At 39.5% G+C, this 25,760-nt stretch overlaps 1 protein-coding gene across 6 annotated transcripts in view; it reads left to right on the top strand.

The window, feature by feature from the left end:
* SATB1 (SATB homeobox 1) overlaps positions 1 to 25,544 on the top strand; it is a 93,212-nt gene extending 67,668 nt beyond the window's left edge. For 4 of the 6 annotated variants that reach the window (XM_082755433.1, XM_082755435.1, XM_082755432.1 and 1 more), the window contains exons 10-12: positions 20,452 to 20,655; positions 21,155 to 21,250; positions 23,818 to 25,544. In XM_082755433.1, the coding sequence (XP_082611559.1) occupies positions 20,452 to 20,655; positions 21,155 to 21,250; positions 23,818 to 24,306 (789 nt within the window). In that variant the 3' untranslated portion in view covers positions 24,307 to 25,544. The remainder of the gene's footprint in view (positions 1 to 20,451; positions 20,656 to 21,154; positions 21,251 to 23,817) is intronic. The other 2 variants (XM_082755437.1, XM_082755436.1) reach the window with 2 other exon arrangements.
* The last annotated feature ends 216 nt before the right edge of the window (positions 25,545 to 25,760 follow it).

The following is a 25,760-nucleotide window of genomic DNA, read 5'->3' as shown; positions in this document are numbered from 1 at the left end:
ATGTTGATTTTCTTTTTAAATTTATTTGACTTTTGACTTCTATGGTGTTTCCATTTTGGAGTTTACTGCATTTTGTTGTACAGAAAGGATGAACTTTTCTCTTAAGTTATATGCTGTAAGGAGTATTTAAAGGGATATTTTGGAAATGTTATATCAAAATGATTAAACTCAAGCTGTGGACTGTAAAAATTATAGCTTTATAGGCCACATGCCTGCCTACCCTTCAATCACTGTCAAAGTGATAATTTCTACAATAATATGTTTCTTTTATTGTGGGATTCTAAACGCCAAGTGCTGTTTAAACATTAAACTGAATTGTTTATGTTAGTGCTGTACTCAGTGTGTCATACATCAGGCCACTATAATCTCCCATGGAATGTAAAAATTCTGTCATGAATCATGGCTTGTATATCAGAAATTACTGTAATTTTGATTGGAAATTACAGGGCTCTTGAAATGTTTCTAATTATGATAGAATGTTACAGCAGCTCCCAACCTGTGTGCTCCTCAGATGTCTTTATTTACATGTCAAGACCAGGGGCTAGAGAGCTGTCCGTTTTCTACACCTTCCCCATCCCTTTGCAGTTCTCCACAAAACTAAGGTATGAATCTGATCTACTGGTCCACGTCATTTCGATCTGAGTTTATGTCATAGAGTATTTATTTAAGGGTGTAATCTTAAAATTTCTAGGCAGGACAGCTCTTCCAATTGTGATTTTAAAAAAGAAAGGTAATCCCTTTTCAAATCAGCACAGGAAAGACAAAGGCTTCCAAAGGATGAAGGGCATTCTTTTTAGAGTATTAGTATAAATTTTCAATTCTTGTGCAGATTGTGCACAAGGCTGTACAAGACAAACAAGAGAAAATGCTTAGTTCTTTTCCCTTTCATTCTGGAAATTATGCCTTTATTTTCAGAGGCTGTGTTTTCTCCTGGATTTAAGCAAGCTAATGTTAGTTTTTTTTTTTTAATTTATTAAGGAAATTCTCAAGACTGTACTTAGCCAAAGTGCCATTTGTAGTAGAAACCTGCCTCACAGAAGTAACTTCATAGGTAACTGGACGCATTTTGTTTCCTCTAACTAGTTCAGTACAAGGCAGCCAATCAATATATTTTTTTTAAATATGTAACAAAGCCATGTATAGTAAAGGAGATATCTGTCATGTAAAAAAATCTTCATTGGAGCTTGTCAGTAGTACAGAGAAATATTTCTTGGGGCAAAGAAGTTTGTCTTGCATGAACCAGAGACTTGTTCAAACATATTCTTTAAGAGGCTCTTACATAGCTCATTCTTCTTTTTTTTTTATTATTATTATTTTTTTTTTTTTTTTCTTTTGGGGATATTGGTTTCTCACTCAGGACTGGAAAACCTGGGATAATCAATTCCAGTTAAAATGAAAAGTCTGGAGAACACATAGCAGAAAATGATGTGCTGGTTAAAAATGGTTTTTTGTGTGTGTTTTTTCTTTTTTTTTTTTTTTTTTTTAAACCTCACCAAAATTGAATATTCTTCTCCCATTTAAAAACTTGATTAACTGCTGGATGTAAAGTCTGCAGTTTTGGTATAAAACAGTGTGTGACCTAAAGCAGTGACCCAGTGGACAAAAATAGTTGTTTGCTGGAGGGCTTTTTTCTTTCACAAACCAGAAACTGGTTTGTGTCAACATTAGATTGGGCCTCTAACTAAGCAACCAGCATCTGCAAGGTGGCTGGGCTTGCCCGAGTCAGGAGACTGCAGATAATGTTCTGCTGACTAGAGCACTTTGAACAGAAGAGCTGTTAAATGATGCGCTACAGAAGTTTCTATTTAGGTAGCGCTGAGGTAAAAATCGAGAGCATCCTCCCTTGTGCTGTGTTAGCGCCTTCAGCAGCAGTTACCTGCTTCACTGAGGACCATACGTGAGGACCTGATGCTCGACGGACCCAGTGGGCGCAGGGGCTGGGTGCAGCAGATGTCATAGCACAGGGCAAGGGAAGGATGACGGCAGCAGGAAGAGATTGCAGTGATACCAGTGAGATTGTGCTCTGCCCTAAGTGAGTGGTGATTTGCATACTTGCAGTTTCACGGTGCACTTTGCTGGCGACTCACTCAAAAACTGCTGGTTGACTTTCCTGACTTTCCTGAAGAAATAGATTGGAATGAGTTTGGGGTTGTAGCTAGGAGATTCCTCCCAGTGTTGGATTATTTTCCCATGCAGGAATGTACACAATAAGTGTATTTCAGAAAATCCTATGTATTTAAGGATCAATATATTATCTGCAAAATAAATTCAAATTATGTTAAATTCAAAATATGTACTTTAAAAGTTATGATGATCATACTAAAGAATTCAGGAAAATGTCATAATTAAAAATGCTTGAATACATAATATATTTGGGGGAATTTAGAATTGTAATCAGCAAAACACCTACTATCAGTATTTAAAGTCTTACATCTTTATTGCATTTGGCCTGCATAATAGGCCTGCAATTTTTTTGTTAGGTTGTGTTGAAAAGAGAGCTTTAGAAAAACACATAAAAATAAAAGACAGAAATATTTACCAAGTGCTTTGTCTCTGCTCCCTGGGTTTTTTTTGTGAAAGAAAGGCAGAACTAACAGCATTATTTGCTAAAATTTAATCAGCACACCTGAATAAGTCGAAATGAAAAGAATCCACACACATAACATTTTGTGTGGTATGCATTACTTTTACAATTTAATCATATTTGGGTTTTATTAAATTTATTACCTAACAGTCTGATTCAAATAATTCTGAGAGCACATTCTTAATTTCGTTACTTCAAAAAAAAAAAAAAAAAAAAAAGTTGATTTGTGTAATGATCATTAAGGCATCATGGTTCAGTAACTGTGCATTGGTTACAATGTTTTCATGTGGGAGCTAGGGATGAAGGTTTTTTTGATGGTGACAGATGCTGAAATCTAATTTTATTCCATAAAAACAAACAAGGAAACAAACAAACAAACAAACAAAAACCTAAAAGCCCCGAGAGATAAGGGAAGTAGAGACTTGTAGTGCTCCTACATTTTTCTGTATTTTGGGAAGTTATGTCTATGTCTTATCCTTGAAAGCTATGGCCTGTGCATGCTGGTATGAAATGAGGAAGAAAGCAAAACTTTGATGAAAATCAGTTTATGTTGCAAAAGCTGTCTTAAATTTAAGAAATTACAATTTGCAAAACCTGAATTGATACCAACTTCCATATCTCTGAGAGTCCTATGCACTATAATATAAAGCTGTTTGCCTGGTTTATTATACCTAAGTAATTTTAGGTTATAGTACGGTAACTAGGTAAAATAGATACCCCTCTGCAGCTTCAGTGCATTTTGAATTACTGCGCGTGTGCAGATAGGTATCAGATGCCCTTCCTTCTCCCTGAATAAAAATGTCTGTATGTTGAAGCCTGTGGTTGCTGAGGCACTTGGCTCTTCCAGGATCACACTCTGATTATAATGTTGGAATAAAACAAATAAGAATTTAGCCAAACCTACAGAAACGTCATGTAATTAAAGAGGGTTTTGACCCGTTACTTCTGAGCTGTTGCACAGTGTTGCCTAATTTCCTGTCCCTCTGTCCCCGTCTTTCAATTCGGTTAGGCAGTTATCCTCTTTGAAATGAATAGTTCTGCATGCAAACCATGGAGGTGCCATCAGTGGTTTAGACCACGCTACAGACTCCACCCTAAGCCATCGCACAAGTATTTCGTGCAGTGGTATTTTATCAGAAGTGTTCAACTTAGCCTTAGTATGCACCTGGAGTTCCCTCCTCTGGAGCTCTGCATGGGAAGGTGCATGGGGTAGGACTGAAAGAGCATCTCCCACTTGCGAGTAGATTGGAAGGAGTTAAATGGGAAGGGAATGCTAAACATTGGCACTAAAATTGCTTTTGGCATGCAAATACCATGCTTTTCCTGACATAAATATTTTCAGAATAGGCCATTAGAGTTCAGGTATATAAAACCCTGCTTTTACTGGAAATTTTAATGTTGTAGTAAACCCAGAGATTTATAGTGAAAAATTGATGTCTGTTATCTCACTTTTATCTTTTAACCAGCAGTTTTATAAATGCTATATCTTTGATCTGGCTTTTTCCATCTAGAGACTGAGCTATATATTCTTAATAGGAAAGTCGTTTTTAAACAGCTTCCCACATTGAACAAGCACAGTATTGTGGATCTGGCACGAAGATGTAACATGCCATTACTGCAGATATATAACGATCTATTCAACTATTTTCAAAGGGGGGGGGGGGGGGGAAGAAACCTTTTTATAAGCAGGAGTAACCCTCTGGTAAAAATGTGGCTTTAAGGGGAGGGGAGGGGGGGGTCACAATTTATTTCCAAAGCTGTTTCCTCCCAGAGCTGCATCTCATGCTGTCCTGGGGCAGTCCAGCCTGGGGGCTCGGTCCTTCACCCCACTCCTCTGTGAAGTTGTCTCCTGCTTTGTCTCCCTACGAGCAGCTGAGTCACTTCCTGTTTTTAAATCTTGGCTTAAAACCTCCTTTTTTCCCCCCTCTCAGCTTACAATGGGCTCACTGTGGAGTGGGGAGGGATGCTGCACAGGCAGCCACAAGGTAGAAATAAAAACGTGCTCCGAGGTCTTCCGCCATCCCTCGCTTCCACCTGGAGATAAACCCCTCGCCCTCGCAGGAAGGCAAGATAGCAAGCGTTAGCAGCAGAAGCACACCATGCAACAGCCTCTCCCTTTATTTTTTTTCCATGTCCCCCCCTTCACTCCCCGCGGGGATTGCTCTGGCAGTTGAAGACGTGCCATGAGCAGCAGGAGCTGGGATGGGATCCGGTGTCAGCAGGGACGGGAGAGGAAGAGTGTGAACCGAGAAGGCAAGATGGGCTCCTGTGCTTGATCAAGAATGGCCCCATAAAGCAGCGTGTCATTCAGTGAAACTGTGAAACTTGGCAGATAAAGCTGATTTGCTTCTTTCACAAAATATCGTATGGCAGAGGCAGTGTGTTCTGCCTCGCCCGGGTCGGATGCAAAGAGATTTTCGGGTTTCTATTTGCAGGAACAAAAGGAGTGCTTAGAGCACTCCAGGTCCTTCCTCTGCCTGTGTCTTAATTTTGTTTATATTGTGTCTTCTCAGAAATAAAGGTTAAAACCTTAGGAAATTTCTGAAGGATTTTTTTTTTGAATTCTTTCTCAGGCAATAGAAAAATGAGGTCCAGTTAGCTGGCTTATTGCTTACTCCAGGCAGAACCTGAGAAGGTCTGGCAGCAGTCCTGGCCATCCCTGTTTTATGGACATGACCTTGGTTAAGCAGGTTGTCTTCAGCGAGTCTTGGGTTCCCACTTGTAAAAAGTAGACAGCAACTTTTTTGAATCAACAGCGATATGTTGAAGAGTGTAAGCCTGAAAATCTCTGAGGCAGTTCATATCAGTGTGCAATTGCCCATGGAAATCTGTGTGGAGGGGAAAAAAAGCATTAAAACCCTGATAGAGTTGAAGCCAAAGAAAAAGGTTCAGTATGGAAAATACTTCACTCGTAAGAGGACAATACTGACCACTTCAAGCTGCTCCTGGGGGCTGGGCAGCCCTTTCAGCACGTAAGGCAAAGGTTGGGTTTGTTGACACACGGATTGAAGAGTGTGCTTCGCAAGTGTACTCTACATGTGGGGTCAAACAGCTCTTGCAAGAGGCTCCCAGAGAGGTGGGTTGAGGAGCTGGTAGCAGTTTCCAGAAGCGCCGCATATTTGAGCCCTAAGGAGAGATTTCCCAGAGGAATGCAGTGCACACCTGCCTGGCATTACTCGGGAGTTAATGCTTAATGCTTTCACGGTCTCATCCTGCAGCGCATCCCTTCGAGGCACTGGGGTTGGGGCTGCTGAGCACTGGGCAGGATGCAGCCCCATCTCACAGGTGGCCAGGAGCAGCATTCATGACTCTTGCTTGGGTGGTTTTGTCCAGTGGAAGGAGCACGGTAGGGGGGAGAAGCGATGAGAGCTGCAAGTTTAAGTTGTCAAATGTACAAATGACAAAAGAGAGCCAAGTAGGGAAAGCTTTTTACAAAATATAAAATTCTGTTAAGGAAGCAAGACGGCACAACATAAGGAATGTTTGGTACATGTTATTGCAACTGAAAAATCAGAGTATGGAATGAATTATAATGTAGCATAATCCATAATTTTACAGTTTTCATTTTGAATTATTTATCTTATTTGATTTGATTAAAGATAAAACCAGCTAACAATATCTTGAACATCTCTTCATGTCTTAATGACAAATGAAAGATGTCCTTATTATAGCTTCCCAATTTAAAAAAAAAAATAATGTACCATTTCTGTATAATTCCCTTTTCTTTTTAAAGCACATTTCAGACATGCATTGTGTACACACGATTCCATAACCCATCAGGCTTCAGTGTTGCCTCAGTACCTCTGATTCAGTAAATCAGATCATAGGCAGCATGCTGTCATATAATAAGGTGTCTGATCCTTATTACCAGTTTGTTGATGCACAGACTCCTTCAAATTGACCATTGCAACACATGGTTTCCCCTGAAACTAGCTGTGATAATTAGCGTGGCTCTAATGAGACAGAATGTCACTGATCTTGTGCTGAACTGTCGAGTATCGACGCTACGGATGGGAACTGTCAAAGCTTGCCATCTGTGACAGAGCTTGGCATATTCCATTTGCAAGGTAGAGCATGCTCAATAGACTGTTTTTAAACAAATGGTCCATTTCTTGATTAGGGCTCTGTGTTCTGCTACCGTGGAAGACTTTATATTAGAGTGAAACTTTTTTCTTTTTTTTCTTTTTCTTTTTAATTTCTTTTTTCCCCCTTTTTTTTTTCTGGGGTAAGCTCATTAGGAAATGAAAACGTTACTAATTCTCAATCCAGTGCCTTCAATCCTTTTAACCGTGGCCTATCAGCTTTTTGGGGAGAGGCGGGGGGAGCCGATCATGTATTTGTTCTCCTTCCTTCCCCAGTTATCTTAAGGTGGTTATTCTAAGGCTACCACTTCTTCTGGGCTTTTACCTGATTTTGAAGCAGTGAGGGATATGGACAGCGTAGTTTTAAGAGACAGAGGAGCAAAAATTAAACCAAAGTCCTGGATCCTGCAAAGCGGGAGCACATGCGGCCGGGATGAAAGCATCGAGACGATCGAGAGAGCAGGGCAGCCAGGCTCCCGAGAGCAGCCCTGCAACGCGCCCTGCGAGAAGTCCAGCGCTGCTTATCATTCCAAAATATGCTTTGTTGCTTTTTATTTCCTCCTTCCCTGGCAGACCACACAGGGCTTGTTCTGAAGAACATTTTCACTAATCTGATCAGGCAGCCAAATACGCCGGGAAAACTGCTTTAATGATCCCACTAATTACCTCAAGTCAATATGAACTGTATTATTAGACTGAGGGAAAATATTCCATTAGGTCTCCCCCTTGGGAGTTTCTCCGCTTTGTGATGTCACCGGAGCCTTCGCCCTCTCGCTTGTAATTAATTTTATTTACACACGCAGGCACGCACAAGGTCACACCTGCACAACCGGAGCTGGCCGGGGAGCGAGTGGCACTCAGGCTTAATCAGATCTGTCATAATTACCATTCTGCATGTTTCTGACACACGCTGTGAAATATTTCAATTTAACTGCCGCTACCAGCACAACCAGATGTAGTGTGAGTGTGGCTGCATTGGAAATATTATTCCTCAGGATAAACTCTCTCCTCCTCCTTTTTCCTCCCACCCCCTCTCCCTTTTACAGCTAATGTGGCACAGAAGCTGATGTATCCTGTAAATCTTGAATGCAGCGCTAGATTGATAACAGCAGATTAGACAGTTTAACCACAAACAGCTTGTTCATTTTTCACAAATGAAAACCACATGTGGTGTAACTAAAATTTCAGGCTCTTTTTTTTTTTTTTTTTCTCTCCTCTTTGGTTGTTGTTTCCTTTTGTGCGTGTGTGTGTGTTGAGGTCTGCCTTTCGCTGCAAAGGAGCGAAATAAACGGGTAAACATATGGGGGGGGGGAGAGACACTGCTTTCTTTGGAGATTATTTCTCCATGACCTTTATTAAAAACCTTCCTTGCTTTGGCAAAGAAATCCGATATCACACGGGGGGGTTGCCTCTCACTCTGAGACTTTCTAATCTCTGTTTTATGCCCACTTATTAAAGAAGTCATCCTACTGTGCTGTTTTTCAAAATAACATGCCAGCAAACACCTCGCTTCAAGAAGATCTTCTAACCAAAAAATTGAGCCTTTGCCGCCACCTGAATTTAGCAGAAATAAAATTTTCTGCCAAAGTTTTTCTCCATGAATTTTGTCCCTGTGCTATCTCTTTCTTTTTCCTCCTCCTTTGGGGAGAAGATACTGTTTTTTAAAGAATTATCAAAGTGTTGAGAATTTCGGCAAATGAAGAATTGATTTTTTTAATGAAAACACTCCAGTATTTCCTATGAAAACAGGTTACAATTGGGTTTTAGGAGTCAAAATGTTGTCTATAAATTGATACTTTTTTTTAGAAATCCAATTTTTTCAGTTCAATTTCTCAGCTAGTTAAACAGCCTTCAATACTTAGTTAGGCTTTGTAAAACCATCTACTCTTTAGTAGATCACTGTTGGTTAGTTTTCTTACACAAAGAAAAAAAAAAAAAAGCAGTTTTGATTGAAAGTTTTAATTAAAAGTGTCTAAAACATTTCTTACAGCAAGGAAAAAAATGTGTGTGTTGTGCAACTGAGCAGATTCCCCAAATGATGCTGCAGGTATTGTCAGGTGAGATGAGTGGTGCCACACAGCTGAGAGAAATTTCTCAAATCTAATCTGTAATAAGGCTTCCAAGGGAGGCTTAAAAGAAGTGGCTTCAGTAAGCAACCGCTTTAGCCATTGCCACTGACTTGCGATGAGGTGGCAATATCGAAAGTGCATGAAACGTGCAAGGAAGACTCGGTGTTCAAAGATAGTTGAAAAAAAAGCACATAGGGTAGTGTTTGAATGCCACAGATGGCCTGATTTGCAGAGGAAAATCTCGCTACATGATAACCCCCCAGCCTGGTGCAGGCAGAGCACATGCCCCAAGCTGTGCCCGCACAGCCTGGCCCCAGTGCTGAGCTGCAGCAGGGCAATGCAGGTGTGCTGCCAGCCGCCAGTGCTTCACGGCACCACCACCTCTGGGACGTATCCCCGGGGTCCCTGTGGACCCTACGTGAGCAGGTAACCTCTGTACGTGCAGTAGGAGCCCCGGAGGTGCCGTGGCTGCTGATGATTCCAAAATAAGTCCAGGGTAAGGCAGAGGAGGAGAGGAAGCGAGAAAGCTAAGCGTGAACTGTCAGGATGCTCGCAAGGGTCCAGAAATCCATCTCTCATTTCTTGCAAAGCTATTTGAAAATAGCAATGCAGTCTGGAAGCACTGGATTGCCAAGAGAAAGAAAGTGTGGCACCCTCTCCCACCTCCTTTGAGTCTTTTGTTTTCAATTTCTCTTTCCTAGGTAGAGGTGTTTCGATTCCTACACTCCAGATGCGTGAATCAGCTCCTCCTCAGGCAGCACCTGCTGTCTGCCTGACAAGAGGTGCTGTTTCTGGCAGGATGGATTTTCTTAATCTCTCTTCCTGCTTTCTGTATCCTCACCTTCTGTTTTGCTTTCCTCTCATCACCTTCACTAATCCCTGTAGCTATACCTCTCTTCTTAGCCTTTCCTTGACTTCTTCCCACCTTGTCTACATGCTCACCATCACCTTGTGCTCCATCTGCCCCTCTCTCCTGTCCCACTGCTGTTCTCTGCATGTCGGAACTGTGTGTAGGGCATCTCACCCAATGTGTATTTCCCACCCCTTCTTCATTGCCAATGCAGGTTAGTGATATGTAGGGGCTTCTGAGGTCTCAGTATATTGGGTTTTTAACATGAAACTAAGGTATTTAAAAAAAAAAAAAAAAAAAAAAAAAAAAAAAAGGAAGAAGAAAAGTCTGAGTGAGCTGTACAGGAGTTAATGGCATACTGAAATGAAAACAAAGCTGTAGTGCCAGAGCTGAGGAAGAGGCTGAGGAGCCCTTGGTTCCCGGCACTGGGGGAAGCAGGGCACCAAGTAAACAGTGCAGAAAACAAAAGAGAGCAAAATGCATAACTAAACAGGATGCGGCAGGGTAAATTTCTTCCTGAGAAACCGAGGGCTACAAAATACGCTGCTGCAAAGAATAAAGGCATCTTCTGCAAACGCAAACATGCAGCAGCAGTCAGAGAAGCAATTTGCTAAAGAAGTGACCAATTAAAATTCTGGTGAATTCACTTCAGCTGGGCTAAGAAATACTAAGAAACACGCTACTATTCCTGGGGTAAGGAATAGTAGATTTGTGACGTTAAGCTGGGTAATTCAAAGCATTCAACACCTGAAAGAATGTTACAGGCTTGTTAGGTGCAAGCTGAGAAAGGAGACCGTTTTGTTGCAGATACTTTTTAATTTCACTGTTTCTGATGATTTCTTATTGTGTCTGTTTTTCATTTTCCTCAAATTTAACCTCTAAGTCAAACTCCAAGGTTTTGGTTACAGATTAGCCCAAACTGCTGTCATGTAATGAAAAGACTAGGGCAAGTGCACAGCTTGCTAAGTTGGAAAAAAAAATCCAATTTGCAAATATTTATCTAATTCCCAATCTGCCAGATTATATCAGAATCCACATTATTCCATGGTCATCTTACTTTTATTCCTGTGTGGCTGTCAAGTTCCCTTACAATACAGGATGGCATTCAAGAAACAAATGAAAAGAGTTTTCAGAACCTTTTTAAAGTAAAGGTGTTGGACTGAGGGGCCTGCAGCAGAATTCCCTCAAGTTTTGGACCTCACGTGAACAAGCTTTGTACGAGTATCTGTGGGTGTGCTTAGATGACTAGTGTTAGGGCAAGTGAGGGTATTTTGCTGAGCCAGGTGCTTAGCATCTCTAGTCTATGTAACATGCATACTCATACAGGAACTTTCCAATGTTTATATAAAAATGATTATTAGAAGAAAAAAAAAAAAAGCTATGGAGGGCTTAAAGGAGCTGCTTTTTATTTTTGCTTTGGGGAAGCCAGTTTGCTTCATGTCTAAGAAATCATTTCCTATTCTTATATATCATTTCATATTCTTATGAGGAGGGAGTCTTACTAAAGGATCGATCTTCCCCAGCCAGGGGAAGGGGCCAGGGCAGGCAGGAGGGTGCCTGCTCCCCTGGCGCCTGCTCAAGGGGCAGGAGCTGCCGCAGAGCCATGCTGCTCTTCCCAGCCCCTTCTGCTGCCTGCAAATGTTCCACTTGGCTGCTTCTTTTCTTGGCTGGTGAGGAAACACCTAACACTAAGAGCTGCTCTCTTTCTAGGAGCATTTCCCTCGTGGCCACGGTTGTCCCCAGCATGAGGGCAAGCTACCTGAAAATGCCCTTGTGTGGGTTCCCAGCCACAGCCAGCCAGGGGGGAAAAACCTCCTCTCCAGCTTCCCCTTTTAGTTCAGCTTTCCTATTCTTGTAAGTCGATGCCCCAAGCAAGCACACTGCAGTTCGGGGGATTTTAGCTTTTTGATGGCTTCACTGCTTTTATTTTTCCATGGGTGATGTATGTGTTTCTGATGGCTTCTTTCTCATTCGCTTGGGAGGTTTCCGTCTTTCACAAGTGTGAATTTTAAACTTTTTTTAAAATGTGTGGAGGAAATGGGCATTCTTAATTTTCTGATGTAATTACAAAGTGTGGAGGGAAGTTAGGGAAAAGTTTGGTTTCAGTTTCTTTAAGACCCCTTCACCTTTGGCACGATCAAAGAATTACATGTTGTTCACCACGGAACCAGGACCTGCAGGATCCAGCTGAATCGTATGAGAAATGTTAAAAGAAATCTTCTCAGCTTATTTAAAAGTCTAATTCAAATACACAGGAAAGCATTTAGTTAGGCCATAAAAATGCCTGAGATGTCTGAGAGCGTGTTTGAGCCGTGTGGGTTTTGGACTGATGTCACTTGTTGGAGCATCTTGTCAGCTGAGCTGAATTCACAGTTAAGTCCGAATATCTACAAGTCTGTGATTCCTCAGCACGAGGTGGATCTTCCTGTGATCCAAAATGAATTCTGGAAAGAAAAAAGGCATATGACAAGGAGCCACAGATTTAAATTACTCCCTCTGGGAAATTATAATCTTTAAAAAAAAAATAAATCTAATGACATGAGGTGCACATGTACAAGTAATTGCGGAAGTGACACTTTGGACCTATGGCCTTTTTACTAGAGATCTTTCCCCCAAAGCAAATGTTAAATCTCCATAAGCAACATAATAATAAACATTTCCAGTTCACTTGTAAATTGATAGTACTAAAAAAGATTTTTAAAACTGCCAAGCTCTTTCTGTTAAAGACCCTTCTCTAACTAAGCTGTAGCTATAGCTGCCATATGAAAATTGATTGCACGTTTAAGAATAAATAAATGTGGGCTATTAAGGGTCATGGTTGGATTTAGGGTTGTATTTACTTTCAGGGGAAGCGTTGGCATTGCAGTGAAATCAGTAGTTCTCCCTACTTAAATGAAAGATAAAGGGCCATATATTACCAGTCACCCTCTGTGAAACCCACTGACCCATTTTATGTGCCTATGCCATAAAAAGTAATGTACCAGACTAAGACTGACTTATTTAATAATTAGCAGATATTTTTTCTTGTTTAGATTTTTTTTAAGTATATTTTTTGTCCTGCATATCTCGTGGTTACAATGCCAACTGAATCGTGTGTGTGAAAAAGGAAGGATATGGAGGAGAGGAAGGCAGAATAAAGCTTCACCCACTGTTTTTTGCATCTATTACTTTTTCCCTTCTTTTTACATATGAATGTAGTTGCATTTTATGTAAGAAAGATTTTCAAAGGAATGCATATTATGTTTTTGATTAGGGCTTGTGCCTATCATTGCTAGGCAATTGAAGGCAATACTGTAGAAAAGATACATTTAAACAAGGAAACGGAGAGGTGGAGGAGGCTGAGAGCAGAGAAACCAAGCCTGGGAGAAGCCCTTAATTTAGTTTATTAATTCCCTCTGTACTCGACTAAAAAGTAATGATATTTATGTTTTCAGCCAGTTTTAGAGTTAACGGGTTAGGAGCGTTCTGTTTTTTTTCTTCCCAGGCGCTGGTGGTACGTCTCAAGTATTCGCACCCGGGGACCGTGCATACCGATTTTGATACAGCTTCAGCCCTTAATCCGACAAGTTTTTCTGTAGCACTGGCTCCCAGCCACACACCAGGGCTCCAAGTAGAGAGAGGTCTGATATGACAGACTAGACTGCAGGAGCAGGGCAGCAGTTTCCTGGGTCGTTTTGTTGCTGTACTCATTTCATGCCTATCATTGAATTTTACAGGTTGCTTTAGCAAGTTTCCTTTTTTTTTTTTTTTTTTTTTTTGTGTGTGTGTGTGTGTGGTTTTTATTTGTTCGTTTGTTTTATTTGGTTGTTTACAAGAGTAGAAATACATATTTAATTTGTAAGTGCTGCAGCTATACAGGGAAAAAAGGCAGAGGGAAAAAGATCATCAGGGATCTTTTCCCCCCCAGAAAAATGCAGTGAAATGCTGTCAGCACCACTGCTGGCAGCTTGGTCATTTTTTTTTTCCTAACCCAGAGAAGAGGTGTAGGTAACATGCAGACAGATGGTGCAGCTGAATAATAGGTTGGATAAGAAATTTAACGGCATAATCTATTTCTTCAAAGGAAGTTTTTCCTGCTAGTGAAGTTTACCTTTCTTCTGAAAAGCCCTATGAGGTTGTGGGGTTTTCAGTTTGTTTGTTTTACTAAATCTCATCTATTACAATGGCAGATACAGATTTACTTAAAATTCACATCTGGCTTCCCCTTTCAATGTTCTAGTAATGAAAGCCAGTAGAATAGATAAACCAGAAATAGCTGGAGATAAAGGACAGCTTCAGGTTTCAAACTTTCTCTGATTTAGTGGAATGCTAAAAAGCAGAGCCTGAAATTTAGGACTGATTAGTGTGAATAAAATAATAAAGCAAACATCGTTCTGGGAACATTTGTTTTCACTTTACACCACATCTCAAGAAGACGCATTCATGTTCTAGCAGCTCTGCTCATCCTCTGGATCAGACTGAACACCAGCTTTTGCTTCTTGAATTACAGATACACAGTTTTGTGAGGAAAATAGGGAAATCCCAAGCTATTGAACATTGATGGCAGCTTTCAAATTTACTTGAAAGTATGTGCCTCACATAAGTCAGTTCTTAAAAGTACTTGAAAATATAAGCTAAAATGAAAAGCTTTTCACTAACAAATGCATTGTTCAGTATCAAAAACTACTGAATCTGACAGATTATTAATTTTCCTTAACATTTTATGAAGATATGCAGTGGCCATTCTTTTAACAGACTTCAGCTCTTCTGGGAAACATATAGGTCTATTCAACTTTGATAGGAGATAACCACGACAATTTATGTAGTTTAGGAAAAATACAAACCTGCAGTCAGAATAAATTCTCCTGAAGTCAGGGAATTCCTGAAGAATATTTAAGGCTTAAAAGGAGCACTCTGATCATCTGGGCTTGTACCCATGTCTGAACCCACAAGTATTTCACCCAGAAAGAAGTCAAATTTCAGTAATCTCAGCCCAAAGATGAATTTTGAATTAAATGCTGTCTTCTTCCACTGCAGTGGGGGTTGCCTGATGTAGTTTTCTGGATAATACAAACGTAATGCAAACTGCATTCCCACTGTAAACTAAAACAGAGTCCATTGCTACTTATTTGTTGGATTTGTTTTGTGCTGAAGCAACATTTGTTTGTTTTCCTTCATGATGCCATATACAGAAGCTTATGTATTCTGAACTCCCTGAATTTTCGATCCTGTTCAACACTCTGAGAAATCTCAGTTGAAGGGTTTAATGCGTTTTCCAATCAATGTGTAGGAAATTTGGCCTTATCAATTTAAATGCTGGTGATCCTTTCATTGCATTATGGAAGAATCTTCTCTAAGCAGAGATTATTCTTAAGAACTTCATAACATTTAAAGGTTAATATGTTAGGTAAAGAACAATATCTTAAGACAAACATTTTTATTACAGGACATGAAGGGATAGTTCTGATTAAATTACATGATTATTTGAATGGGAAGGAAGACAAAGTGCATCATTTCTTGCCCTCAACTTTAATGCCTTTAATCAAATAATGACCTTCTGGAAATAGTTAATTTTAAGCATTTGGAAAGATCAATACCACTTTGCCACCAAAAAATGGCCCAGATGATGAAATTTGATGTATTTAAAGTACCATTTCACCCTTTTAACCTAGTAAATAATTTAAAATGCTTTCAGTACTCCTATGCTACCATAATGTATCTCATTGGAAGTATTATGACTTTTCCAAAAGCAACCTTTCTGTACAATGAGCAGCTTACAAGTTTAATACTGAGGCCTAAGACTATATGCATGTATTGTAGTGGTGGTATCGGCCTTTTTTCTTCTCTTTTATGTGTGGATTCAGTTTTGAAAAGAAATGGAAATATCTACGACAAACACAGCCATTTGGAACAAAAATGAGATTTGTAAAGCAAGTTGGACAGCTTTTGAAGGGAAAAAGTCAATATTTAAAGTTTAGTTCATGAGTTCTTTTCCTTTGTTTTGTCTATAAGCTTTTGTGTTAAAGGTGAAGGATTTGGGTTGCTCAGACAATTAAGAGCCCATTTTACCAAGTGTAATTTCATATCTGTGCTCTATAAACTGGAGTGCCTTCAGCATTGTAAATAAAAAAAATTGCCCTCTATTAGCATGTTTGTGGGCAGATTAAAAACAGTCTTCATTAGCATAAGTAACACTTACAGATTCTTTTAAAAGTAGAAAATTATTTGCTGAATGATAAATTGCTAGCTTTATAGTTAGTTGCTGAAAATGTGCTCATTCAAAATGCCTACTTTAGTTTAGTCTACAATACTCAATTTTTTTAGTTCAAAGTACTGTTTAATGGATTATGTACTTAGTCTTTGTTCACAGTAGAAGCTGAAATGCAATTCACACTTTTTGCTAAAATGTTTGTATCAAATACCTCCTTATTTAGACTGATTTCTTCTAACACTATATATTTTTATTATGCTATATGCCCCAGAGACTGATACAAAATAATCTCCGATATGCTATACCAAAGAAAAGCTGTTCGCATCTTAGCACTGATACTGTAAAATGTTTTGCCTTCATGGATTCAAATTACAGCTCCTTTTAAAAATGTTTGATTCCTTGTTAGTTATTCTGAAAAAAAAAAAAAAATCATCATTTGGCAAATTATCATCACTATAGCAAATTCACCAAACAAAAGAATTCCGTTGCTCCACCTTGAAGCCCTTTCTTCCCGGACTTGTTTATTGCTGATTTGGATGGAAGCTTTGCCCAGAGAGCATCTTTCATGCTGGTAATGCTACCCTCTTTGATCTAGTTAGAATTGGTATTTACACCATAAGTGTAGATTTCCTTTTTTTTTTTTTTTTTTTTTTTTCATATAATAAGAAGGATACTGGAATGCAAGAATAGTTTTTTTTTAGACGCTGTGTGTGACAGAGCAGGACTTTAAATACAGCTCAACTCAGTCTGAATAAAATAGCATTTGGATACGTAAATAAAATGCACGTATGCTTTCTTTAAAATAAGCGTGCTCATGGGTCTTGCAGACTCTAATGTTTGGCAGTTATCCTCTTTGCGCTTTTCTTGCAATAGTTTGGCAGTAGAGCTTTCACAGGTTTTTTTCCTTTAATATCTTATGTTTCTTTAATGTTTCTTTACTAAATCCCTACAAGAAAACCAGGCAGAAGACCCTTATTTATTTTAAATATCTTAGGTTTAGCATCTTTTTTTTTTTTTTCACCATTTTCTTGCTTACTGTAGCAAGACCTTTGCAGATGGTACTTGGTTACTTGAAAGTGCATAACAGTATTTTCTTTGTAGCAGATGGATTTAAGACTTTTAGTTCCCAATAAATGTAGGTTTACAATACATAACTTTACAGGATTTGTGTTGTATATAACAGGTTTGAACATATTATCTCAGAATTCATCTGCATGGCATTTTCAGCTTATCCAGGGCCCATGCCAGTATTTTAAGTAATAGGGAGAGCATAGTGATTGATAGCAGCTAAAGGCGTGATTTTGAATAGAAACAAAGGTTTTAGAACAGAAGGTGTCAAATTAAACTTTGTCAGTTTGAAAAGTAGTAACATCCTGAAAGTTCTGCAAACATATTTACATGTGGCTAATGTTTATATTTTGCTTTGTACTCTCTTTATATTCAGTGTAATGTTGCCTGGCAAATTTACTCTGTTTTAAAATCAAGGTTTTTCCCAATGTCATTGCAGAGTTTTGGGGGGTTTGCCTTGCTGCATAGATATATCTGTCTAATTATTTTAAGGCTGTTTTTTAATGATGTGCTGTATGTGCTGTAGAAACTGGCTGTCATCAAATTTGAGTTATAGATACTTCCTTATTATTTTAGGGTCCAGTCCACTTCTTATAAGATTATAAAAGCATGAAAAAGCAGTGGTGTGAGCTCTCCTTCAGAATAAATTGTATGAACTATACAGAAATTGCTCTAGATGTAGGTGCGTACAAGAGGAGAAAAATCAGCCTTGTTAAATTCACTAGTAAATTAAACTATGTTAACAATAGCACTTCATACTTCTTTAGATCAAATAGAAGCAAAACCTACAAATTTTGCATAACTTAAAATCCCCATTAGACGAGTCTATATCATTATTTTTTCTCAAATTTACAAAAACATTTCATACATTCTCATCCAGCTGACTTTTCTGAATAAGCTTTATGTTCAAACAGAAGTCTGCACTGAAATTAAATTAAATACTTACGGGTTTTGGTTGGTTGGTTGGTTTTCTGAACACGGTGGTATAAAGTCCTACTAACTAAATAAACCCCTACAGTCTCTGTTACTGCCCAATCACTGACTCTTCTGAGAATTTCTGTAAGGTCAACTTTTACAAATATTTTCAAAATAAACAAAGACCCAAAATTGCTTCTGTCCTTGTAATTTTAGAAGATTTCAGTTGGTCATTTCCATGTTGTCTATCATATATTTTATCAGAATAACTGTTTACTTAAGAGCATGAAGAACAGAGTGGAAAAGAGACATTTAATTAGAGTAGCAGTATACTCTATACACAGTGTCAGAAGCAACTGATTTCAGTATCTCAAAATCAGTGTTTCTCTGAAAGGCTAGCAGAGACATGCTTCATCTTACAACTCATTAAATCATTTTTACATAAAAAATTAGAAGTGAGATTTCAGTGCAAATACTAATAGCATAGTACTGAAAGTGCAATGCTAGTTAACAGTAATTTGTAAGGCTAAAGACATCTATCAACTGTAGAAACACAGAAAAGGCAATATGGGGAGAAGGAATTTCTTAGTTAACAAAAGTGTTGTTGTGAAATATGTTTAATCAGCATAAACTTTGATTGCTTAGGAATTATTTTTACTATGGGGCATTTAATAAGAGTTACAACTGCCTTTTCAAAAGAGCATCTGAAATTCCCATTGCCAGTAGACAAAACGTGCAGCTTCTAAGTGCATGGTGCAATTTCTTGTTAGGTCTGTGAGTATACCTTAAAGAGCTGTCATGGAAGGGGAAATGTTGTCTATCTTGTATTTTTATATATATTTTTATATATATATATATATATAAAAAAAAAACTTTTCACCTAAATGCTTTTGAAGTTCACCTTTCTCTTTCACCACCATTAGAAACAGGACCAACAGTTTCAATATGAAGCAGTGCAGACTCCAATTGTCCTTCGGTTAGGACATTTTTTTCAGCTTCAGGGTGGGCCTGTTTCTTTTTAATTAAATTTTCATTTCAATTAAAAGATCTCAATTTGGTTCTCTTCATCTTCTCCCCTCCATCCCAACAAACCACCTATGCTTTCTGATTTCACATCTTAACTTGCTGCAGAAAGCTAGTACTGCTGTTGAGCACAGTCCTGCACTTGACCCCACAGAAGCAAGGCAAGCAGAGAACCACAAGCAGCATATGGATTTTGTTAGGGGCAGGGAGAGTTTGTGCATCGACCTGCTGATGCATCCCAGGGCTCCTCATGATGGGGAGGGAGAACATACATACCCTTGCTACTGTTTTAGAAACATGCCATAGAGCTCGAACTGAGACAAGCTGTACATTATGTGTACATCTGTAGGATGGCATTTGGCTACATTTCCCAATTCACTTTTTAAGCCCTGGGGCAACACCCAGCATCTGTGTGGCCAAAAAGTGGGGTGTGCCCCACCTCCAGGGTGCAGGGGGCCTCTCTGCTGCCACTGCTCACCTACATCTCAGCACACCTGATGAGCACACAGTGGGTCTGGGCCCTGCTTAAATTTTTGCCTTCTCAGCTCTGCTACCAGCATCTCACCAACATTTGTCAGTTGGGTTATTTCTGCTTTTTCTCCTGTGTCATTTGTTCAGTTTTCCTCCAAGAGCATACACTTGAAATCTTTATACACACCTCACCAAATATTTTTGTATACAATATGAATGCATTAAGTTTATTTGTTTACTTTCACCTCTTCCTATCATGGCAATATTTTTACACTGCATTTATTAACTGCTAGCTAAAGATATGAATGTCTTCAAAAAAATAATGTATCTATTCTGTATCTATGTATCTATTGTATCTAGTAGTAAACTGGTCTGGATAAACCATTTTTCAAATACCAGTACATATAAAAAGGATCTAAAAGCTTCTGTACATTTATATTATTTGTTGATTCAATAAAATGTCATATTATCTTTCCCACAGCATTAAGAAATAAAATTGCATGGACCTAGTTTTGAAAACAGATCCTTGATGCTAAAAGGAAGAAATACGCATGTTGCATGCGTGCAATATTTTGTTTCTAAATTTTAATATACCAAAAAATTGTTGCCAATGCACACTGTGCTTCCCAGAGCATTTGCACGAATCTTACTTTCCTGCATCCCATAAAAGGATTCCTCTCTTTTAAAAAGACATTAGGGAGCTTTGCTATCATTCTGATTTCCATCAGGCAGCTCTGCAGTCAAAGCAGGTAACTGAAGTACTTTCCTGTTTGGAGGAGTAGTACCAGCATTTAGAAACTGCACAGCAGCTGATCTACCAGCTACTGAAATGTGGTGTTGATGCTCTCAGATGGGTGTAGGCTTGCATAAAATAAAACAGGCAGCAGAGAGAGTATCACGTACTGGTATCGGTTTGTAGGGGAGGATATAGGGGATTCTGCCTTGGTCAATGGGTTTGTTGAACAAAGAGCACTGGGGTACAGGACCAAGGAAAATGTGCTTGTGTCTTGCAAGGGTCTGAGCAATAAGGTGGTGGTCTCTTGGTGTGCTGACGTTTGGTTCACATCCAGCATTTACAGTGAAAGCCACGTCTTGCCAAGGAGGTGAGAGAATGCAGTGCTGCTGAAGTCCACGTTTCACCCTCATTTGCTCCTCATGAGGTGAGGAAATACTAACATTTTGCTGGTGTTATCCTCAAGGGGTGGCTCTGCGAGCTGTTACGTTGGAAAGAAGATCCCTCACCAGAGAACAGGACCCTCTGGGAGAATCTCTCCATGATCCGAAGGTTCCTCAGTCTTCCTCAGCCTGAACGCGATGCCATTTACGAACAAGAAAGCAATGCAGTTCATCACCATGGTGACAGGCCTTCCCACATTATCCATGTGCCAGCAGACCAGATTCAGGTTAGTTTACCTTGGCCAATCCAGCAGAGCACTAAGTAAATAAAGCTTTAAACATAGCAAAGGAAATTAGTGTTTCTTTCCTCCCCGCCAGACTAACTACAGGTCTCCTGGTAAGAGATAACAGCACACTGCCCTCCGCCACCTGAATTAAAAGATGAGTGGGTGACCCCCTGTGTTTTTCTTCTGGTTTGGGTTTTTTCAAGTTTGCATGGAGAGGGCAGCTCAGGCACATGTGCGTGGGGCAGTACAAGCTGTCCGCATGAGCTGCCTGGCATCAGACAGGCATCAGGACCAAAAGACAGATGTGTTGGGCACTAGCTGTGCATTGCCAGCAGAGTGGGAGGAGGTGATAACATGCTGCTGTTGGAAAGCTAAGCTCAACCCCTCAGCAGTGATGTCCCACCCCAGGTAGGAGTGAGGGAAGGGGACATGATTCCTCGTCCCATTTGATCCCCAGCCGAGACCGGGATGAGTCAATGTTTGTTTGTTTTTCCTTTAGAGCCCCTCTCCCACCACCCTTGGGAAAGGAGAGCATAGAGGCGCTTTCTTACCAGGCCTGCTGACCGCTGGACCTTGGCTGGGTGCTGCTCCGCAGGTGAGCTGGCACAAGGGCAAATGTGCCAGGGAGAGAACAGAGGGCTTGCAGGACCCACGCCACCTGGCTTGGAGGTGCTGGTCCCTTGGCTCTCCCAGGCATCACGCACACGAGCCTGGTGGCCCCTCAGCCAGGGAGCACGGCTGGCCAGTTTGCTAAATATCACAGGCCAGATCTGCAGCTCTCTGAGCTAGAGACTCTTTAATCCCTTCTCACTGAAGACCTGAGGTCAGCCTTTAAGTGCTCCCTCTTACAGGGCAGATATTACCCCTGCTTTTCAGTTCCCAACCTCAGCTGAGACATGGTGCACGATTTGTATTACCTATACAGGAAAATATTTACAGAGCTAGGGAGGATAGAGTTATCTCGCAGCCAGAAACAACACAAGTGTATATTAAAGGTAAAGCAAACTGAATAAGTCAATCCCTTAGGATATCAACTACTAAAATAATTGTGAAAGACTGGAAAGTTGCTGTTTGATTTAGCAAAAAGAGAGAGAAAGATTTATATTAAGTAAGAAAACAGCACTTGTTTGAAAACGTACATTGTTTTTAATAAAATCACTTCTTAAGGGGATAAAAGGAAAAGCTTATGCACGGTATAAACATTTTGCCACTATGCCATTTACTTAGATTTTCTTGCCTTGTTGATAAAAGTTTTGTGTTTGATCTCACAAATATTATTCACCTAAGCAGTTGCACTGTAATCTCTTAATATGACTTGTAAGAGTGGATTGGGAGACTGGGCCTGAGTTTTGTCTGTGCTCTTCTACACTGTAATTGTTGGAGATGCAAAATTGTGTAGTTAAGACACGAGTTTTCAAACTGTATATACAAAGCCTCCAGTCTTGTAAGATTTTAATGTGCTGGGAGTAGTCTTGAATCTCTGTGGGTTTGAAACCTTCAATGGGACTGCTCACAGAGCGTAAAACATGAAAGGATGTGAATAGGGATGAGGCAAGAGCCCTAATTCCATGGGCATTTGCATCAGATTTTACAATAACAGGATCGCTTCAAGCAGGGGCTGCTGAAGTGGGTGTTGAGACCTACATGAAGTCTTCACAACCATAAGTGGCACTGCAAAATGGCCAGAAATTAAATTCATCCAATCCCTACAATATTTTGTGCTTCTTAAGGTCTGCAAGTAGATTGCAACCAAAACCTTGGGAACCACTTCTGACACACAAAAAACTGTCGAGGGGAGACTCGCAAAGGGAAATGAAATGTAGTGATAGCAGCTGCTTGTTTTGCTGCTGTTGTTTTTTAATAATAACTGGTGGTTTGTACCATATGACAAGAAATTTGCTGATCCAAAATATCTTACTAACCAGTGCTTCCTGTGCTGTGAAGCAAGAGAATTGTCAACAAAAACAGTAGCTGATAAATTTACTTTTGATTTTAAACATGATCTTATAATGTGCTGTACTCCAGCAGTGGAGGAGAAAAACATCTCTGTCCCTAGGGCTCAGTGCCTCACCTTTTAAGAATGTTTCTGAATCCATGCTTGCAAAACTTCATTTTAAGCTCTTGTTAATTATTTACATCATGATTTGCTTTATCTTATTCTTCTGATGTGCATACTGGCTCATTTTTATTGCTTGAGTTTTTGGAATGCAGCATGTTCCCTTCTAATAATAATAGTGCAACTTATTTAGAGCTTTGCATCTTAGTGCTTTATAAATATTAACTAAATAATCCCCAGCACAAACACTGCAGTAGGTAAATATGTTTGTTCCCCGTTTATATGCTGGAATCCTTGAACACAGACAAGACACCTTCTCCGTGGCCACAGGCAAGATGGGTCAGAGCCAGACCGGGAAACAAGGAGTTGCTACCTCCTGATCTCTTTGTCCTTGTGGAGGCAGGGTTTGGCAGCATGATGTTAGACCCTTCCAGCTAACGCAGTCTGCAGTAACGTTTGCAAGTTTGGGGAGGCTTCAGTGGCTGCTCAGCACAGATCGGTAGCGGGATATTCCACACTTAGCTAAAATGCTTTCCCTCTCCCCGATCCCCCCGGTCCGTTCTGTCTAGCCATTGCTAGAGATTTTCAGTCCTTGCTTTTGGGCAGCAGCTGCTGCTGCTGGCAGAGCTCCTGTGTGTTTGCCCTCATCTGGCACTTTTCTCACTTTGCCCTTGCTACAGTTCTGGCTAAGCTGGTCAAGTTAATCCTACGCTATGTCACCTACTTAGCATTTTGTCTTGTCTGCACTTGACTCATGGAGCACGTTCATTGAACTGTCGGCTGAACTGCCGCTGATGTCACGTCATCGGTGTTTCAGCTGGACCAACTCAGAGTGCTCCACCACTCTGCCCGCATCTTGCCAGCCCTTTATCCCCAGTCCCTGCTCACACATGTGCAGATGTGTGGAAGGTATGCAGAGGCTTACTAATTATTTTAATTCAGGGTCACGTTACTACCATTGATAATGAGCCTTTTTTTTGTTTGTTTCGCTTAAAGTTACTGAGCGATTACTTATAGCTCTGCAATTTTTTTCCCATGGATTTTCTTCGTAACACAAAATACGGGCAGGAATGCATGTACAAAAAATGCTGTGCTTTGTCTTGCAGCAGCAGCAGCAGCAACAGCAACAACAGCAGCAGCAGCAGCAGCAGCAACAGCAACCAGGTCCCAGACTACCCCCAAGGCAACCGACAGTAGCATCACCAGCTGAATCTGAGGATGAAAATCGTCAGAAACCCCGGCCGCGAACAAAGATTTCTGTTGAAGCCCTAGGGATCCTACAGAGTTTCATTCAAGACGTGGGCCTGTATCCAGATGAAGAAGCAATCCAGACTCTCTCCGCTCAGCTTGACCTGCCCAAGCACACCATCATCAAGTTCTTTCAGAACCAGCGATATTATCTCAAGCACCACGGGAAGCTGAAGGACAATTCTGGGTTAGAGGTGGATGTTGCAGAATACAAGGAGGAAGAGTTGCTCAAGGATTTAGAAGACAGCATCCAAGATAAAAATGCAAACACGCTTTTTCCGGTTAAACTAGAAGAAGAGTTATCGGTAGAAGGGAACACAGAAATTAATGCTGAATTGAAAGACTGATCTAAAAGTATTATTTTCTTTCAACAGTGCCACTGGTATTTACTAATGAAATGAAAGTTCCATCTTGCGTTCTGTCAAAAACCTTTATTATACATTGTTTGGCCAATGAATCTTCCAAAACTTGCACAAAAGTTGAAAAAAGGATAATGCAGACTGCACTAGATGTTTTACTCTGTTTTACAAACTGCTTCGCAGCAACAGATGAAGCGTTGAGGATTGTTTGATATTAATTTGTGTTCACTGGATACACTGTGAGTGTACCCAATAAGCATGATACCAGTGATTTTGATTCTGGAGCCTTCAGACAAGCATTACAACTTTTGTGATTTACTGTTTTTTTTTTTGTTGTTGTTGTTGTTCCTTTTTTTTTTTTTTTTTAATTATTACTGTAGCACTCCACACTTGATCTTTGGAAACTCACATTTATTTAAAAAAAAATAAAATAAAAAGAGTTTGTTACTCTTGTTCTATTGTATGTTACAAAAGAACTATAGACTGTGGAATGCAGTTTAAAGATAACATATGCCAACAAATGCCTTGTATTATATGGCACTGCCGTAATTCAGATTTGTTTTCTTTTGGAAATAAAGGTCACTGTTTTTTTTTTCCATTCTCATTGTTACATGGTTTTAAAGAAAATGAAAAAGAAAATGTGAAACACAATTTAGTCCTCATTATTTATTTGTAGATCCTGCAGCATCATGTTGTAATTAATTTTTTTGGAAGTTTCCGTTAAATGTAATATTGCTTCTCTTGTTATCATACTGATTTTTTTTTCTATTTATAAATGTATTTTGATGGGCAGTAAAACAAAGTGTCTTAAAAGTTTTAAATAGAGAAAATGTGCTTTACACAGTTGCCTATAAAAAGTGCTCTATGTTATCCAAGCAATTCATACTATAAGCTTCACTCTTATTGTTGTATGCAATTTTTACTATCATGCAAATAAGCTTAGGTAAATAAAACTAATAGATCACCTTAGAAACTTATGCAATTAATGTGAAAATAATTGATGTTTGCAATGTGTCTTCCTTTGGTTTACAATCAATTTTAAAGCTACAGCTGTATAAATTTTCTGTATAAAGGTGTATTTCTTTTTTATGAGTTTATTGCTATGAAAACACCAGTTATTTTGTTACAGCTGGCTGTTTTTATAAGTGTATCACAATTTTCTTTATGCAGAAATGTTCTGACTAGGAGTGGTTATTGACTGTAACTACACAATTAAAATTGTTTGTATGGTATGATATGGCAGGGTTTGTCTGCGTATGTGTATATCTGGGAGGAATAACTTGTTCTTAGTGCACATCGTACATTCTTGCCACCACTTTGAAGATGACATTTCAATTGTTCTCCTTTAAAATCACAAGTAGATTTTTTTAATGACCTTCTTAATATTTGAATATAGATAACATACTTCAAAAAGAAACACAGTTTGGTTATGAAAATCATAA

This window comes from Aythya marila (genome assembly GCF_965140915.1).
Source record: "Aythya marila genome assembly, chromosome: 2".
In the NCBI taxonomy this organism is placed as follows: Eukaryota; Metazoa; Chordata; class Aves; order Anseriformes; family Anatidae; genus Aythya; species Aythya marila.
The sequence above is the reverse complement of the archived record's forward strand: the minus strand, read 5'-3'. Positions and strand labels throughout refer to the sequence as shown.